The sequence below is a fragment of the Octopus bimaculoides genome, chromosome 7, assembly GCF_046866305.1.
Source record: "Octopus bimaculoides isolate indiv1 chromosome 7, ASM4686630v1, whole genome shotgun sequence".
Lineage (NCBI taxonomy): Eukaryota > Metazoa > Mollusca > Cephalopoda > Octopoda > Octopodidae > Octopus > Octopus bimaculoides.
Genome location: NC_142934.1, coordinates 57,490,234 through 57,510,233, shown reverse-complemented (window position 1 = coordinate 57,510,233; position 20,000 = coordinate 57,490,234). Strand labels below are relative to the sequence as shown.

At 37.5% G+C, this 20,000-nt stretch overlaps 1 protein-coding gene across 6 annotated transcripts in view; it reads left to right on the top strand.

The window, feature by feature from the left end:
* The window catches only part of LOC106879046 (apoptosis-stimulating of p53 protein 2), a 252,795-nt gene that overhangs the window by 112,117 nt on the left and 120,678 nt on the right, over window positions 1-20,000 (top strand). For all 6 annotated transcript variants that reach the window (XM_089355355.1, XM_089355356.1, XM_089355357.1 and 3 more), the window contains one exon: window positions 11,478-11,533. In XM_089355355.1, coding sequence (XP_089211481.1) covers window positions 11,478-11,533 — 56 coding nt within the window. The remainder of the gene's footprint in view (window positions 1-11,477; window positions 11,534-20,000) is intronic.

Here is a 20,000-nt window from a genome sequence, read left to right as displayed (position 1 = left end):
GTATCATCTTTTATCTTTTACTTGTTTCAGTAATTAGGCAGCGGCCATGCTGGGACACCGCCTTGAAGAATTCTTTTTTTTCTTTTTAGTCGAAGGAATCGACTTATTTTTTAAAGCCTGCCTGCCACTTATTCTAGTGGTTTCTTCTTTTGCTGAACCACTAAGTTACGGGGATATAAACACAACAATGACCAATGGAATAAGTACCAGCGTCAGAATAACGGTTGTCAATCGGTTGTGGGGGACAAACACAGACACAAAGACACACTCACATACACACACACACACACACACACACACACACACACACACAGATACTTATGTGTGCCCGGCGTGCTAGGGATTCTGCTAGCTCGTCGCTTTCACAATGTACTTAATATTCTTTACTACTCTAGGCATAAGAGAAATTTGGGGTCGGGCCAGTCGACTAGATCGACCCAGTATGCAACTGGTACTTAATTTATTGACCCCGAAAGGATGAAAGGCAAAGTCAACCTCGACGGTATTTGAACTCAGAACACAAAGACAGGCGAAATACCGTTAAGCATTTCGCCCGACGTGCTAACGTTTCTGCCAGCAATATACTTAATATTACAATATCCAATAAGGAGACAAGCTGGCAGAACCGTTAGCACGCCAGGCAAAATGCTTAGCGGCATTTCATCCATCTTCTCGTTTTGAGTTCAAATTTCGCCGTAGTCGACTTTACTTTTCATTCCTTCAGGGGTCGATGAAATAAGTACCAGTTGCGCTCTGGGGTTGGTGTAATCGATTTATTCCCTCCTCCGAAATTACTGGCCCTGTGCCAAAATTTGAAGCTAATATTACAATGTCCAACGAGTATTGTTTTCACCAACGATCGTTGGGTGTGATTTGGCTGCTATTTCTAGCAGGATATGTAACTATCCTGTAGGCTGTGACGTGACAGTTGTAGTGTGGTATGTGTTGTTATTGTATAACCCAAGGTCAGAGACCTGGCATCCACGACCATCTTTTTTTTCTATTTAGAACTTCATTTTTGGGTTATTCGGCTGATGTGTCAAGCAAAGCGAACGATGCGTGGTGTCTTCCTTGTCAGATATGTTTGTGTAAAAGTGTAGTGTGGTTAATATGGAGTGAAAGGACGTACCTAAAATATGAAGAACTTAAGAAACCCTATAAAGCAAGAAGATGCTGATGTACAGTGTTCCTATTAGAGGTGAGATGTTGTGGGCTTTGTAGCTAACTTTCGCAGTGACTTACGTGGGTGCTGTTGGAGTTAAAGAGGTCAACAGGACATAGATTCATGAACTGAAGAAGGAAACAGAAAATGCTTCATCTTGGATGTGGCAGACGCATGTGAGAGAAAGACCAACGGCGAAAGCAAAGAATTAGTTATCAGAAAGTAGTAAAATATAATAGCTGCATGATTGAAATGGTAACAGCTGAACCTGGGTTGATGTTGTGGTTGATGGAAGACTGAGAACTTAAACACACACACACACACGCACACACACACACACACACACACACACACACACACACACACACACACACACACACACACACACACACACACACACACACACACACACATAAAAAAACATCCGGATATTCCCTTCTAACATAAATGCTTCTCGGTACAGCTAAAAAAAAGCGATACTATCGGAAGGTACCGAAATAGTTGTGATTTCTAGTCGGCAGCTGATGAAGGGAGAATGTGTAGAAGGGCAAGCTATATGTAAAATACTTTATGTGTATGCACTTGTATATGTGTACTTGTACGTAAGTGCCTAACTGTGCATTGATATATATTGATGTTGCTCAATGTTATATATATATTGACGTTGTTCAATGTTATATATTTATGTCGATGCATAAATTGGTACGACAGTAAATATTTCTTTTTTCTCATCGACGAAAGGTTCTGTCCTATTCGTTAGGTTTCTCTTTCTCACGGCATCAGATTCCTTCCATGGGTTAAGCTATATATATATTTGTGTTCGTTAATGTATTTATATACTTATGGTAGCGGCAGCGGCAGCGCCGGTGGTGGTGGTGGTTGTGGCGGTGGTGCCCATGGTGATTGTGGCGTCGGTAGTGGGGTGGTAGTGATGATGATGATCATAATTATAGTGATGTTGATGATGATGATGGGGGTTATGATAGTGGTGGTAGGGGGGACTGGTGTTTATGATGGTAATGTAAGTCTTACAAACAACAACAATCATTAAATACCCATATTCATTGTTGCTGCTATTTACACAACAATGGCAATTCACAACTACTGTTCCCTGTTATTTGTAAAACGTCTGCAAACAAGAGCGGTGACCCCTTAAATCTTTGTTTATCCACGCCCCTCTTCACCTCCTCCACCTTCTGTTATTCACCTCAAAAGGGTCCAGTGATTCAACCCTTTTTGTACAACTCAGTAAAACAAGTATTTTTTTGTTTTTGTCTTTTTTTTCTGACAAAGGATTCTCAACTCTTTCACCAGGTCCCTTGGTGTATATGTGTGTGTATATGTGTGTGCGTGTTTGTGTGTGTGTATATGTGTGCGCGTGTTTGTGTGTGTGTATATGTGTGTGCGTGTTTGTGTGTGTGTATGTGTGTGTGTGAGAGAGTGCACGCGCGCGTGTGTGTGTGCATATGAATGTCTATTTGAGTTTGGCTTTCTACGCGCGTATTTCGATGTGTGTATGCGTGTTCATCTCTGTGTATGCACGTGTCCTGTATGTGTATTTCTATGTTGTGTGCTAGCTGTACATGCGTATGTGTTGGTGTATCTATGCGCGTGCACATGTCTATAAAATTTGCGTAATCTTAGTGCAGATTCAGTATGAGTCTCCCGTTCTATGTATGTATATATATATATATATATATATATATATATATATATATATATATAAAATATACAAGAATAAGGGCAGAGAATCGTCAATTAATAATAGAATTAATAATTAACAATTTTGCCAAGTAGTTCAGTATGAAAAAAACCTTTATCGGTAAAACTATTTATCATCATAAATATACAGGGATTAGCAATTGAGTTGCTTCTCCAACATACTGAAAATTTAGAAATAGCAGTCAAAGAACTACTGATTCCAAACTACAAATTTTTCTCTAAAGCGGATGGCGATATTTATGGCACACATAGAACAAAAAACCGGAGGGAAAAGCGTAAACAAACCAAGCCTTTAGTTAATTGGATACGAATCGTTTCATGGTTAAGTGAATGGAAATTTCACTATTCCAATCTTCAGCCTAAATATTCTGATAAATTTGAAAGTGATAAATTTGTAGTTTGGAATCAGTAGTTCTTTGACTGCTATTTCTAAATTTTCAGTATGTTGGAGAAGCAACTCAATTGCTAATCCCTGTATATTTATGATGATATATATATATATATATATATATATATATATAATATATATGAGTATATGCATATATATGTACGTGTATGTACATACCTTCATCTACATGTATATATAGATGCATATCTGGGTACATGACGTTGCAAAAATAACAAGCGTTTGTTGGTGTGTATGTGTATGTGTAATTGTCCGCCTTTGTGTGTATGTACATACCGAATGCGACACCTGTGACATAACCTGGAACATGCACTTTAAAAACAACATAAAATTGAAATAGAGCACATGTAATATATATGAACCCTCTTGACGGCTCTCTAACAATGAAAGATTGTATAACAAAATCTGATTTGTTTGTCGCATTCATTTGTGTATCTAAGCATGCATTGCCTGCCTTGCATTGATGCGAAAGAGGCCATTGGTAATTAGGCATGCGTCTGATAGTCTATCATTTTCAGATTTGGTACGCACAGTTAAGGCTATGCTTCCCTGAGGAGGTACAATAACACCGAAATATGTCCAGAGTTTTCACTGGATTTATTCAGACTAACCCTCGCCACTACATTTCTTCATTCAATTTTCAATCATTTTGGTTTTCAGATATGTCTTCTTTGACTTTCTTATCTAGAATTATCATTAAACTAATGATTTAGCTTAATAATAATTAACCGAGATTTAAAAGTTGTCCTGGAATGCTTGATGTAGTCAAAACAGAAATATGTACAAACGAAATGTACTGAACAAAATAAAAAGAATTTTATGTTTGTAAAATCGCGTAGTAATGTATTGAAATCTATTCATCGAACTGCTAAAATACAGATTTCAATAAAACTACTTCGCAGCCGGAATCAATGCTAAGTTCGTTATTTTCAAACAATTTCACCGAACGCGGTGCTTTTGTATAGTCGTTCTGTAATGACTAAAAACAATAGCAATAAGGGAACGATAGTATATTTATCGCTTTTAGGGTGGCGAGCTGGCAAAGTCGTTAGTATACCAGAAAAAAAGCCTCACAATATTTCTACCAATTTTACGTTCTGAGTTCAAATGTCGCTTGGGTTGACTTTCGAAATCGGTAAAACAGTTAAGCACCCTAGATTATCATGCCTTGTTCCTATAGCAGAAATAATATACTTTAAGGCGGTGAGTTGGCAGAAACGTTAGCACGCCGGGCGAAATGCTTAGCGGTATTTCGTCTGCTGTTACGTTCTGAGTTCAAATTCCGCCGAGGTCAACTTAGCCTTTCATCCTTTCGAGGTCGATAAATTAAGTACCAGTTACGCACTGAGGTCGATGCAATATACTTAATGCCTTTGTCTGTCCTTGTTTGTCCCCTCTTTGTTTAGCCCCTTGTGGGTAATAAAGAAATAAGAAATAATATACTTGTTGCTTTTATCAGACACCTATTATATATGTCACTGAGGTCATTTTGGGCTTTTTTCTATTTTTTTTCTTCCTTTTTTATCTTTTTACATTCTGTGAGGTGTTTCATTACCACTAATGTTTTTCTATGAGCATATCTCGTCACGCTGGTTGTTTGTATAAGAGAAAGTATGTCTGAGAAATCCATTAGAAACGGTAAGGGCACCAGCATCGTTTCCCTGAGATATTCACACCACTCAGAATTCAGTCTCTTACAAATAAAAAAATTTTTTTTTAAAAAGAGTAAAAGCAGTTTAGGTCCCAGCATGTTTTCACTCCTGTTTCGTATAATTTCATGTAGCTTGCCTCGCACTGTTCCAACTCTGCCGAGATCACGGGTGACATTATTTCAGTTATAACCAACCTTTTTACTTAACTGTATGGTTGAAATTCTCGTTTCTTTAATTTTCCAGTTATTAGAGTGTCTTGTATTTTACTTTTATGTATCCAATAATCAACTTCGAAGAAATCTTTTGCAAGCTATTATGCTTCTATATCTATCTATCTATCTATCTATCTATCTATCTATCTATCTGTCTGTCTGTCTGTCTGTCTGTCTGTCTATACACACACACACACACACACACACACACATATATATACACAATATATATATAATATATATATTTATATATATATATATATATACATACTCACATGCATACATACATACATACATACATACACACACATAATATATGTATATATATTATTTACTAAACAAAGTATACATTTTTATGAGCTACTAGTAGTTTTATGCGGTAAAAACAACTCAGACAGCATTTTATAACACGTCTAGTGCCGTCACGCTATCCTGAACCCGAGAATCGCGTGAAGGCACCAGACGTGTTATAAAATGCTGAGTTGTTTTTATTGCATGAAACTATTAATAGCTCATGAAAATATATACTGATTTTATCGAATAATATTTATCTCTCACCAGAAAAGAAAAGTTGAGAATGAATATCATATGAACGTGTATCATATATCAGGGGTTTTCAAACTGTGGTCCGCGGACCACAAGGGGTCCGCAAGGAAATATAAAGGGGTCCGCATGTCAAAAAGTTTGAAAACCCCTGTCATATATGACGCCAGGGAAATACGTGTGTATCATGTGGCACACACAACAGTTAAAGTGTTAAGTTATGAACGCTGATGGCTGATATTTAACCCGTTCTTGTGAGGTTTCTTTTTATCCCTTTTCTATCATTTCTTTTCTTTATCTTTTTTCAACTCACTATTTTTGTTTCGAGTGTGATGCATAGTCGGTTGAATCGACTCGGATACATATTTTAATCAAGCCTTCAGAAGAGTGAAAGGAAAAGTTGCCAATAGTTGAATATAAACTCAGAATCTAAAGTAACGTGACTAAATACTGTAAATCAGTGGTTCCCAAACTATGAGTCGCGACCGACTGGTGGGTCGCGAACGGAATCCTAGTGGATAGCAAAAAGTTATAAAATTACGCATTAGCTTTGATTAACTGCTGTCTATCGAGATAGTTCAAGACTCATGTTTTCAATACCAGACTGCTTGTTTTATCAAGCAGTACGCTTTTTTCACGAACTTAACAAATCAGAGGTGGTCATTTTCTCAAGTTATTTATTCGTACGTAATCGTAAAAACGAAAAGTCTGTTTTTACCTATTTATAGAGAACTTTAACTAGGCGCAGTACAACACTGATCGAACCGATAACAGTTACTGCTTCGAGGTTTTGTATTAGAGTTAATACCTGCCCATAGGGTATGGAGACGTTGAAACAGTTATAAAACGTTTTGTTTCACATTTAATATAAATAGTAAAAAATGTAAATAAATAAGACAGTAGAGTTAAGTGGGTCGCCATAAACTGGTGTCATAAATAGTGGGTCGCGTCTCTAAAAAGTTTGGGAACCACGGCTGTAAATGATTTAGCTCAGTAATCTCTCGTTTTTAGGGGTTCTTTTACGAGAAAAGGTTATCGGTCGTAAGGAGTATCCTGACCGGCAGTGTTAACTGAAGTTTTTTCAATGGCGTTTTTTTCGGAGGCGTGGGTTCGAATCCCATCGCTGCCAATGTATTTTTTCTTTGTATCTCATGTTTCTTATAGTTATAATTGCGATATAAGGTGTTATAAAGTGATAATTGCGATCGATTTGTTTCCTCTTATCTATTTTTATATAGGCGTAGGAGTGGCTGTGTGGTAAGTAGCTTGCTTACCAACCACATGGTCCCGGGTTCAGTCCCACTGCGTGGCACCTTGGGCAAGTGTCTTCTACTATAGCCTCGGGTCGACCAAAGCCTTGTGAGTGGATTTGGTAGACGGAAACTGAAAGAAACCCGTCGTATATATGTATATATATATGTATATATGTGTGTTTGTGTGTCTGTGTTTGTCTCCCCACCATCGCTTGACAACCGATGCTGGTGTGTTTACGTCCCCGTAACTTAGCGGTTCGGCAAAAAGAGACCGATAGAATAAGTACAAGGCTTCCAAAGAATAAGTCCTGGGGTTGATTTGCTCGACTAAAGGCGGTGCTCCAGCATGGCCGCAGTCAAATGACTGAAACAAGTAAAATAGTAAAAGAGGGCTAGGGGAAGACATACTTTCTTCGAAAATTCTCTTAATGCTTTCAACTCAACGCCACTGTTTAGTACCATGACGGCTCTGATCAAGTAGAATTATGATGAAAAGCATTCCGGGTATTATCATCCCATTCTTTTGTGGGATATTTTCGGTTACATCATGTAATATATCATTATATCCTTCCTTTTTTCTTAAGACAATATGTACTTTGAAGGAGATTTGGCTGCTATTTCCAGCACAGCAAATGACCGTGTAGAAGCTCTCTTGTACACGGTCGTTCTGTTGATGATGTTTTTTGTTTGAAGAGACCCAGTCGTCAACTAGAGAACAATTCGTTTGTTTAAACAGCGATTCGTGCTTTACATTCCAACAAGTCAATACATTATACGTCCATTGTATGAAACTTTAGTCCTGGAATTTCACAAAATCCAGTAAACCAGGAAACAAAATAGAACCAAGAAATGACATTCTTCAACGTGTGAGTGTGGGGCGAGGGAAATATATAACATTTCTTTTAAAAGCAATTTTACTAACAGCTTAACTTTAATTACACGCTCGCTCACATATATTTGTATATTTATTTGTATACATATATACATACATATATACATACATACATACATACATACATACATACATACATACATACATACATATATATATATATATATACACACATATATATATGTACTTACTTGTAAATGGTGGCATTCAATCATATAATATAAATAATATATATATATATGTGTGTGTGTGTGTGTGTGTGTGTGTGTGTGTGTGTGTGTGTGTGTGTGTGTATATATATATATATATATATATATATATATATATATATATATATGCATATATACATACATATATGTACATACTTACATATATATGTATATACATATGTATATATGGGTACAAGACGTCGTAAACGTAAACAACATGGAATACGAACTTTTTTTGCGAACAACGAAAGAAACAAATGGAAAACAAGACAAGTAGCATAAAGAACGACCCTTCATCAGTTGTCGGCTGTTTATCTACTCCGCATTTCGAGCAGTTACGTGACCATCGGCCATCTTTCTTTTTCTAACTTGAGTTTCTTTCTTTCGTTTTGATCTGCCACACAGATCAGACGCATTCTTGTCTGTCTCCTTTCCCATCTTTTCTCCTGTCAAAGCTTGTTCCTCCAGCGTTCGCCACCTCACCTCGTTTTATGCATTAGCAGCCTTTACTGTTTGTTTTCACTGTCCTGTTTTTGTTATCAACTTTGACCCTCCGCAATTCCCAAATTTTATTTCGCTTTGCAGGAGCAACTGTTTTCTCGAAGACACATCTTGTCGTAATTACTCGAAATGTGGAGTAGATAAACAGCCGACAACTGATGAAGGGTTGTTCTTTATGTTACTTGTCTTGTTTTCCATTTCTTTCTTTCGTTGTTCGCCAAAAAAAGTTCGTATTCCATGTTTTCGTATTTCGTATTTCATGTTATTTACGTTTTATGACGTCCTGTACCCATATATACAAATGTATATACATATATATGTAAGTATGTACATATATGTATGTATATATACATATATATATTATATTATATTATAATATATTATATATATATATATATATATATATATATATATATATATATATATATATATATATATATATATATTTATATAAGGGCATTACTATATAATAACGCCTCACGCCATGAGGGACTCTAAGGTCAGACTACTCACGCTAGCTACTTGATAAATTCTTGTAAAAGAATTCGTCCTATTATTGAAATTTATATATATATATATATATATATATATATATATATATATATATATATATATATTTAAAGTTTTAGCTTAGAGCTGCGGCCATGCTGATGCACCACCGTGTTGCTACACTGTTATTACAGGGAGCCTCTTACAATATGTGGCACTTGGTGAAGAATGGAGTTTGATTTAGCAACCCTCATTTGCACCTCCTGCCGCGAGGTAGGTTCATCTGGGACTCTCGATAGGAAGAGGTCCAACTTTGATTTAAAAACTCCTACATCTACTTTGTGCAGATTCCTCAGGCTCTTTGGGAGAATATTAAAAAGCTGTGGGCCTTTGAATCCCAAGCTGTTGCAGTAACTGGTCCTGAAGCGCGATGCCATTGCTGGGATCTTTGGCACTATGCAGTGTCGTCCCGTTCTGGCATTGGTGTAGCTTTCAATGCCAAAATTTGGCACAATTCCTTCCAGGATCTTCCAGATGTATATTACTGCATACCTCTCCCGCCTTCTCTCCAGGGAGTAGAGTCTTAGCTGTTTCAGCCTTTCCCAGTAGCTGAGCAATTGCAAAGAGACAATCTTCTTTGTGAATCTCCTCTGGATTGCTTCAAGGTCTGCTGTTAATTTCAGACTGGTGGGTGATCACAGCTGTGAGCAGTAATCCAGGCGGCTGAGGACGAATGTGTATAAATATATATATGCATATATATATATATATATATATATATATATATATATATATATATATATATATATATATATATATATATGCATATATATATATGCATATATATATATGCATATATATATATATATATATATATATATATATATATATATATATATGCATATATATATATGCATATATATATATGCATATATATATATATATATATATATATATATATATATATATATATATATATATATATATGCATATATATATTTATACACAGACACACACACATATATATGTATTTATATGTATGTATGTATGTATGTATGTATGTTTGTATGTATATTAATGTAATACGAGAATTGATGTGACCAATTTAGATTATTTTATAGTTTTTAATGTTTTGACATCTTTTAACTACTTGCTGTTTAGTCCTAAGTTAAGTCCAGATTGAATAGACTTTTTATCAAAGACGTTCCGATCGTGCGTGACCACACCATCGCTCTGTATAACGGGAGCTATATTATCCAAAATATTCTTTGCTAGCGGAGGAGGGAGTGGAGAAGAAGCAGTAACTGCAGCACCAGTTTTTGCAAGTCAGAAGCATAAACTGTTCGGGTATAAAGTAGTGGACACGAAGACGAACAAAGACAGGGGGAAAAAGTCAAACAAATAAAATAAGAAAAGGTGAAAGCTGTAGATCGAACGATAAACAAGACGAGTTATGAGAACATTGTCTTCTCATTAATAAAGGCGGTGAAAGCATAGACACCACTAATATTTTGGATGGATTGAAGCCGGTATTTGTCCGTTTAAGAACCGCAGGGCCAGTGTAATGTAATGTCGAATAGTATATTGTCTCAATATATATGTGGGCGCATGACCCAGTGGTTAAGGGTGTTGCAGTCACGATCGCGAAATCGTAGTTTCAATACCTGGACCGGGTGGTGCGTTATGTTGTGTTTCTGAGCAAAACATTTCATTTCACGTTGCTCTGCGTTTACTTCGATATTTGACGTCTGGTACACCGAGCACTTGTTCAGGCAACGTCGATTTAATGGAGAGCGTGAACTAGTTTATTGAAATCTGTATTTTAGCAGTTCGATGAATAGATTTCAATACATTACTACGCGACTTTACAAACATAAATTTCCTTTCATTTTGTTCAGTATAATTTCATTTGTACATATTTCTGTTTTGACAACATCAAGCCATTCCAGGACAACTTTTAATTCTCGGTTAATTATTATTATTACTATTAAACTGAATCATTAGTTTAATGATAATTCTAGATAAGAAAGTCAAAGAAGACATTTCTGAAAACCAAAATGATTGAAATTTGAATGAAGAAATGTAGTGGCGAGGGTTAATCTGAATAAATCTAGTGAAAACCCTGGACATATTTCGGTGTTATTAGACCTCCTCGGGGAAGCATAGCCTTACCTGTGCATACCAGATCTGAAAATGATAGACTATCAGACGCATGCCTAATTACCAATGGCCTCTCTCGCATCAATGCAATGTACGGCACAAACATTTGGTTACTATAAACAAATCATTCGTGCAGGTTGTTCAGCAAGAAATTGCAGATCCATCTATCTCAGACGACGAGAGACTACCTAAAAACAAAAAAGAAAAATTGTCTCGTTAGAAAACAATGTGAAACTTACATCTGTTATAACCGCTCTTTTTTCCCCCTTTTTCCAGAAAAACGTATCCAACAGACAAGAGGCTCCAGAATGAAATACCAGACATATCAGACAGTGAGTGATGTAACTTCTGTTTGCTTTTCGTTTACTTTGTTTCCATTTATCTATATTTTCACACACACACACACACACACACACACACACACACACACACACACACACACACATACACACACACACACACACGCACACACACGCACGCACACACACACGCGCACACACACACACACACACACACACACACACACACACACACACACACACACACACACACACGTAACACATATATATGCCCAAACTGAAATGCTGGAGTTATTTCACTTTTTCCAGAAAAATGTTTTTAAAAAGTTATAGAGGTTTTTAAAAAGTTATAAATCTGTTGGTGCCAAATCAGGAGGGTACAGCGGGTGTGGCAGCACTTCCCAGCCATGCGTTTGAATGGCTTCCTTGGTCATATTGCCGATATGAGGGCGAGCGTTGTCGTGTAGCAGAAGAACTCCATGCTGACGATTAGATCTTTACTCTTGAATAGCCGTGTTGAGTCGTTCCATCTGTTGAACATAGAATTCCGCGTTGACCGCTTAGTTCCGTTCAAGCAATTCGTAATGGATAATCCCTTCCCAGTCCTACCATACGCACAACATCGTTTTACGCGGATGACGATCTTGTTTCACGCACAGTGTCACTTGTTTACCGGGGCTAAGCCAATCCTTCCGCTGCTTCATATTGATGTACAAGCACCATTTTTCGTCGCCAGTAACGATTCGGAAAAGAAATCGTTGCTTGTGTCCATGAGTTGAGCGGTGACGAACAAGCAAACCAGTGGAGATTGTGGCTCGTTGATTTTTGTTGTCACTTAAAGCATGCGGAACCCATGCTCCATACTTCTGAACCTTTCCCATCGAGTGAAGATGCTTCTCTATAGCAGTGTGAGAGCATTCCATTTTCTCTGCCATTTCCCTTGTCGTTTGACGAGAATTTCCGTGCAAAAATTGGTTTAATCACTCTTCATCGAACTCAACTGGACGGCCAGAACGAGGTGCGTCTTTGAGGTCAATATATATATATATATATATATATATATATATATATATATACAGAGGGAGAGAGAGAGAGAGTGTGTGTGTGTGTGTGTGTGTGTGTGTGTGTGTGTGTGTGTGCGTGTGTGTGCGATGGTTAATTGTCGCCATTTCATTCTTTTACTTTCGTGCATGGGCATTGTTTGTTTTAGATTTTGTCGACTACACAATATAGTAGGGTCAATTGAGCACCGTCTGTAGGAAAAACAGCACCGTAACGCATTTGAGTCAGCCAGAAATTTGGAAACGACATGCTGTACTGCTTGCCATTCGAGCCGGAAGCTCCAATACGAACATTTCAGAGTGTTTGGGTGTCAATCTGAGGACAGTGCAATCTGAGGGCATGTGCCGAGAGTGATAAAAATCAAACTTCCAGTCAACATCATAGTGTTTGGAGCGATCACTAGTGATGGCGACGTTATGCCTCCATTCATCTTCCCACGTGACCTCAAACTCAACTCGGAGACCTACATCAAGTGCCTGGAGTAGGTAGTGCTGCGTTGGGTCAAGAGGGTGGCTGCTGGGAGACTCTGTATCTAGCAACAGGACTCCGTACCATGCCACTCAAGCAGGAGAACCCAGTCATGGCTGTCAGACAATTTCTGCGACCACATCACTCCTAACATCTGGCGGCCTAACTCCCAAAACTGTAACCCCCTTAATTATTGTGTTTGGGGCGCAGTTGAGCAAGAGACCAACAAATTTCCTTGTAACACCAAAGATGAACTGAAGGCAAGGATTATGGCAGCATTTACCAACTTAAAAACAAGGGGACCGTTTAAAAGAGTTGCAAGAAATTCCGAAGTCGTCTGGAGGCCGTGGTTGAAGTCAATGGTGATTCTATTGAATAAATTTATTCTTTAGTATTTCAAGATAGTTTTATGTAATTTTGGTAAATATATTTGTTAAAATGAGATGTCAGTGTTATTTTCATTTTTGTGTAATTTAGACGACAATGTGTTCACTGCACCCTATATATATAGGGCATAGAAGAGATCCATATATTCTCAGTATATAAGTCACTTAGTAGTGTTCAAAAGATTCAAACTTAGACTCCGATGTCTTTACAGGAGATCAATCCACAAGATAGACAGACAGACAGACAAATAAATAGATAGATAGATAGATTAGATTAGATAATTTATATCGCCTCATCAAAAGTGAAATGCAGCGCCTTTTGCGGAGACTCCAAGACTAGGAAGCTGGCCTAAATGTTCATTAAAGTAAGGATTCCGTCAAAGGTATCCGAAATTGAGATGGTGGTAGTAAACGAGACAATAGTCTAGTACCAAAATAGCCCACAATTACAGCTGAAACTAGAACGCAAAGATCCGAAATAAATATTGTAAAGATATCGCATCCGATATTCTAACGATTCTGCCGGCTCATTTGCTGGGATCTTTTCTGTTAACGTTTTACTTTCCAATTTCTTCAATTTTATTCAAATTGATTTCAAATTTAGTGTATTCATGTGGTTTTGTATGCTAATTATGGAAATGAAATTCATTTTTGCCATAAATTAATAAATAATAAGTTTAATAGTTTTTAAAGTTTGCAAATTTTGGATAATTTTGGCCAATCGAAAGCCACAGACATACTGGTACTTGTGTCCACAGTAACGAGCTAAGCTGCTGTGTTGTCTTCTGCCTCGTATGGAGAATGATATTGAAAAACATCAATGCATGTCAGAGTGACAAAGAAACGAGGAAGGTGATCATGGGATGTGCTTGAAACAACAGCCAAATCTCTCTTAGATCACACACCTTTTCGTCTGAAAATATTTACTTTTTTTTTATCTTAAAAGGTTTTCCCCCATAGTTCTTAAGTGCGTAATGTCAAAAAAATTGACCAAAGTCAGTCCGGAGTGGGGTGGTGAGGTGGTGGTGGGGAGGGGGATTTGACCCCCACATTATTTCGAAGGCCATGGTAAAAAAAAATATAATAATCATTAAAACTTATTAAAACTTCCGTCGTTGAATGTTTTTTCGTCGTAATGTTGTCATCTCGCACAAAATGCCAGCTTCCAAATCCTGTTTTCTGACTGGGTAGAAATTATCATACTTTAAACCTCTGTAATATTTTTCTAAAATTTTTCTGGAACAACATCAGATTCAGCGTGTAAGACTACATTAATATACCTAATCTGAAAATTTTCACAGCTTTAAAATTTCAACCCACTGGTACCCTAGACTAATACTTTATTTATAGATCCTAGAAAGATGACAGGATTGGTTGGCCACGACGTGATTTGAACTGAAAACGAAAGGAGCTGGAAAACCACCACATGCTATTATTGTCCTGCACTCTAACGATTCTGCCAACTGCTGTTGTTTAAATGACACATGCTGACTCAGTGACGTATTTACAATGAACCAGTTCCGGTGTATATATGTATATGTGTGTGTGTGTGTGTGACCTGTCTTCAAGGTTGAATCAGTTGAAACCAACCTCTTGAAAACGTGTTTGTCGTTAATGGCGACCATATTGTTTCGGGTTTGTTTCAGTAAAAAATAGTCTTTATAACATGAGAGGGAGAACATATTAAACGTCGAAGATATTATTGTAGCTATCATTGCCGCTGTTGCCACTACTATTGTTGTTGCTGTGTGTGTTGCAGTATTGGCATTGGTGGTGGCGTTCGTAATAGACCAGTCACGTGTTTTATGGGTGATGTTTATTGAGGTGCTTTTTCTTCCTCTTTCTTCCGACTTTTCTTAAACACCTTCTTTTTTTCTGACTTGATCATACTTCTTTCCCTTGTCTTCTTTTCTTTCCTTTCCTTACTTCTATCTTCCTTTTTGTTATTCTTTTTCTTTTATTTCCTTTTTTGTCTTTGTCATTTTCTTTCCTTTTCCTTGTTTAGTTTCTACTTGTTCTGTCGTCTCTCACTGCTCTTTCTCTTTTTTTCTCTTCTATCTACAACTTGTTGTTCTTGCTCTCCCCCTCCTCCCCTTCCTCTTCCACTTCTTCTGACTCCTCTTCCTCTTCTCTCCTTGCGTCTCTTGTTCCTCTTCTTCCGCCTCTTCCCCCTCCTTCTCTTCCTCACTTTCCATTTCTCTCTCCTCCTCCTTTATTTCTTTTTTCTTTCTTTCGTTCTTTCTTTTTTACTCCTGTTTCACTTCTTCTCCTTCTCCTCCCCTTTCTTTTCCTTCTTTTCCTTCTTCTTCTTCTTCTTCTTCTTCTTCTTCTTCTTCCCTATAGCCATTGTTGTCGTTATATAGTTTATTTTAATCCTATAAATAAATACTGTCAGTCCCCTTTTTCCAAAATTTTTATGGACCTTGTGAGAAAGCCACGTGGTTGACATCATTTTCACTCCATACTTACGTCACAATTCTATTCTATTAACAACCCCCACCCACCTCGATATTGGGGGGGTTAATAGAATAAATACCAGTCATATAATATTCTTTCTACTATCGGTACAAGGCCTGAAATTTTGTGGGAGGGGGCCAGTATATTAGATCGACTGCAGAGCGCAACTGGTATTTAATTTATCGACCCCGAAAGGATGAAAGGCAAAGTCGACTTCGATGGAATTTGAACTCGAAACGTAAGGACAGACGAAATACCGCTAAGCATTTCGCCCGGCGTGCTAACGATTCTGCCTGCTCACCGCCTTACCAGTTATATAATATCGTCAGTTAATCAGCAATACTATTCAAATTCTAATTTACAATTTTGCATTATTGTAGAAATTATCATCGTAGGTTAGCGAACGTCTATCAAATGCATTTGGAGCATGTGACAGTTGAATACATCTGGTTGTCAGCAAAGTCGATGCTTAGTTTTGTGTATGTGTTCTTTATCTTTGTATATGTATTCCTTATCCTTGTGCATGTGTTCCCTATGTTCGTGTATGTATTCCTTATCCTTGTGTATGCGTTCCGTATGTTTTTGTATGTGTCCCTTACCGTTGTGTATATGTTCCTTATTGTGTATGTGTCTTTTATGTTTCTGTGTATGTGTTCCTTATGCTCGTGTATGTGTTCCTTATGCTTATGTTTGCACTATTTATCTTTGTGTATGTGTTCTTTATCTCTGCGCATTTGTTCCTTATCCTTTTGTATGTGTTCCTTATGTTTGTGTATGTGTGCCTTATGCTTCCGTATACTTTTGTATATGTGTCCCTTACCCTTGTGCGTATGTGTTCCTCATCCTTATGTGTATGTGTTCCTTATGATTGTGTGTATATGTTCCTTATTGTGCATGTGTTCCCTATGTTTATGTGTATATATTCCTTACATTCGTGTATGTTCCTTTTGCTTATGTTTATATTCTTTATATTTGTGTATGCTTTCTTTATCTTTGTGTACGTGTTTCTTATCTTTGTGCACGTGTTCCTTACCTTTGTGTATGTGTTCTTTATGCCTGTGTATATGGTCCTTGTGACAATCATCCTCACTAGCTTCCTTTGGCAAGGAAAGACATGCATTATGCTTTTTTTCTTGTGTCTCCGTTGAAAACTGATGATTGATGGGCACGATTGAAAGAACTGAAGAGAGGTTTTTTTTTCCTTTTGGAATAAACCCTGGTGAAAGGCATTCCATCAGTGACCATTCCGTTTTTTGCCAAACATAATGTATCTAGTACTTTATTGTCCAGTATTATCTTTGATTTTTAAAACAGTAAAGTGTGATTTAAGGGACATTTGGCAACTATTTCTAGCATGACGAGCAATTATGTAGAGGCTCCCACGTCGGCTTGCAGGCTTCTTGATGTGTCGTTTTAGGTCATTTCAAAGGTGGGATTCCTATTCTCAAAGATTCAAGTTGTAGCTATAGTGGACTTGAGCAAAGTTAACTCTGTCCGAACATGACATGTTCTAATACCCGTTTTCAATAGCCATTGCCGTTATATTGTTGTTGTCAATGTAGAAAGTTGTTGATCTTTATCTTTTACCTTTTACTTGTTTCCGTCATTAGACTGTGGCCATGCTGGAGGCTCCAGTACATTTTTAAGCCTGGTACTTATTCTATCGGTCACTGTTGCCGAACCATAAAGTTACAGGGATGCAAACACACCAACACCCGTTATCCAGCGGTGGTGGCGGACAAACACACACACACACACACACACACACACACACACACACACACACACACACACACACACACAGTTTCTGTCTACCAAATCCACTCGCAAGGTTATAGTAGAAGACACTTGCTCAAGGTACCACATAGTGGGACTGAACCCGGAACTATGTGGTCATGAAGCAAGCTTCCTACCACACAGCCACGCCTGCACGTGTATGATGTTTTGTTGTTTTTTGCTATTGTTGATGTTGTTCTTTCTAACTGCATTTAGTGTAGTGGTTGTTCCACAGTCATATAAATCAAATCAGTTTTTTTTAAAATTTATTTGTTTACTTGTTAATAAACTTGTTTATTTGTTTGTTTACAAATTCTTTTACGCTGAAGCTCTAACAAATGTCTTATACTCTATATCCCATTGACCGTGCGACCATTACCGACATCATTATAATACTATTTAGCTTTACTAAGTTAGAAACAATTGGCTATTGCTGAAAAAAATTAAAAGGTTGCACCTGCAAATACCGTAAGCTGCAAATATTTAGTCAAGGAGAACAACTGTGGCATTCAGTTGTTTATTTTCAATTTCCTGTCAGGAAGAATTAATTATAACAGATTTATACGCAGAAGGGCAATGAAATAGTAATAAATTACTTGTGCGCATGTCCCCTTTGTATTTGGAGGAATTTGATTGATATGTGTGCATGCATGTGTGTGTGCATGTGTGTGTTGTGTGTATGAGAGAGAGAGAGAGAGAGAGAGAGAGAGAGAGAGAGAGAGAGAGAGAAAGAAAGAAAATGAGTTTTTAGTATCGAATGAACTGAATATTTCAAGAAAATGAAAGCTAGTTATTACTAATTCCTAAATATTTCGCGGGATCTTTGTTGAAGACTTCGTCTCCTATGTGAAGTTCTGAGAGCGAGTAGCGTTGTCAGAATCCATCCTACTCCAAGCTACAAACATGCGTGCGCACACACACATACACACAGAAGCACGCTACAGTACGTCCGCACGAACGTGCATATTGTCATTGTTTAAACCGCACTCCACGCTCATCATACACCAAGTAGACTTACGTTCAAACATGTTGCAGCTGTGATCAGTCGGCCTATAATTAATTATTCAGCCATAACGTATTTAGGACTATCCAAGATGCATTATCTCTTCCTGTATTTTTTAAAGACCTTGAGGTGTCCGGGCGATTTTGTTTTTTTTTTTAATTTCTTTGGATTTCTACGTTCTCGATGTAGGCGAATACGATTTTGTCCCAAAATCACGCTTTCAAAATTTTATTTAGTGTTTCTTAAAGAAAAATTAAAGAAAAAATTAAAAGTTAAAAAAAAAAATTCCCAGTAGGCGCAGGAGTGGCTGTGTGGTAAGTAGCTTGTTTACCAACCACATGGTTCCGGGTTCAGTCCCACTGCGTGGCACCTTGGGCAGGTGTCTTCTTCTAGAGCCTCGGGCCGACCAAAGCCTTGTGAATGAATTTGGTAGACGGAAACTGAAAGAAGCTCGTCGTATATATGTATATATATATATATATATATATGTATGTGTGTGTGTATGTTTGTGTGTCTGTGTTTGTTCCCCTAGCATTGCTTGACAACCGATGCTGGTGTGTTTATGTCCCCGTAACTTAGCGGTTCGGCAAAAAGAGACCGATAGAATAAGTACTAGGCATACAAAGAATAATTCCCGGGGTCGATTTGCTCGACTAAAGGCGGTGCTCCAGCATGGCCACAGTCAAATGACTGAAACAAGTAAAAGAGTAAAAGAGTAAAGAGAGATAAGTAATCTCTGTATTTTTCTACGTGAATTAAAAAAAAAATTCGAAGAAAAGTTACAAATTAAGAAATTGGGTTGGGGCGGGGGAAAATTAAAATTTTGAAAATGTGATTTTTGGGCAAAATTGTATTCTTCTACATCGAAAACATAGAAATCCGAAGAAATTTTTTTTTTAAATCCTCCCGAAAACGGGTGGTGTACACATTCTTTATCTCCTCCGGAGTGTGATTTCAGGGAGACTTGGCTAATATTTCCATCAAGTTGAATGGCCGTACATATATAGGTAGATGCTATCTTGTTAACTTGTGTATGCGTGTGTGTGTGTGTGTGTGTGTGTATGTGTGTGTGTGTGTGTGTGTGTGTGTGTGTGTGTGTGTGTGTGTGTGTGTGTGTGTGTGTGTGTGTGTGTGTGTGTGTATGGTCAGGTCTGTAAATGTTTGAGGCGGTAATGTTTCGTTACTAAAGCGACACCAATTCGGTTTTTGCTGTTCAGTCTTTTTATTTTACTGTGACTATCGGCAAGAAACCCACCTTACAAAGTGATTTGGATTCAAGGGAGAAACTTACTTTCTATTTGGAATAAAAAAATACCAATAATGTTTTAAGTTCTATTTATTCCTGTCT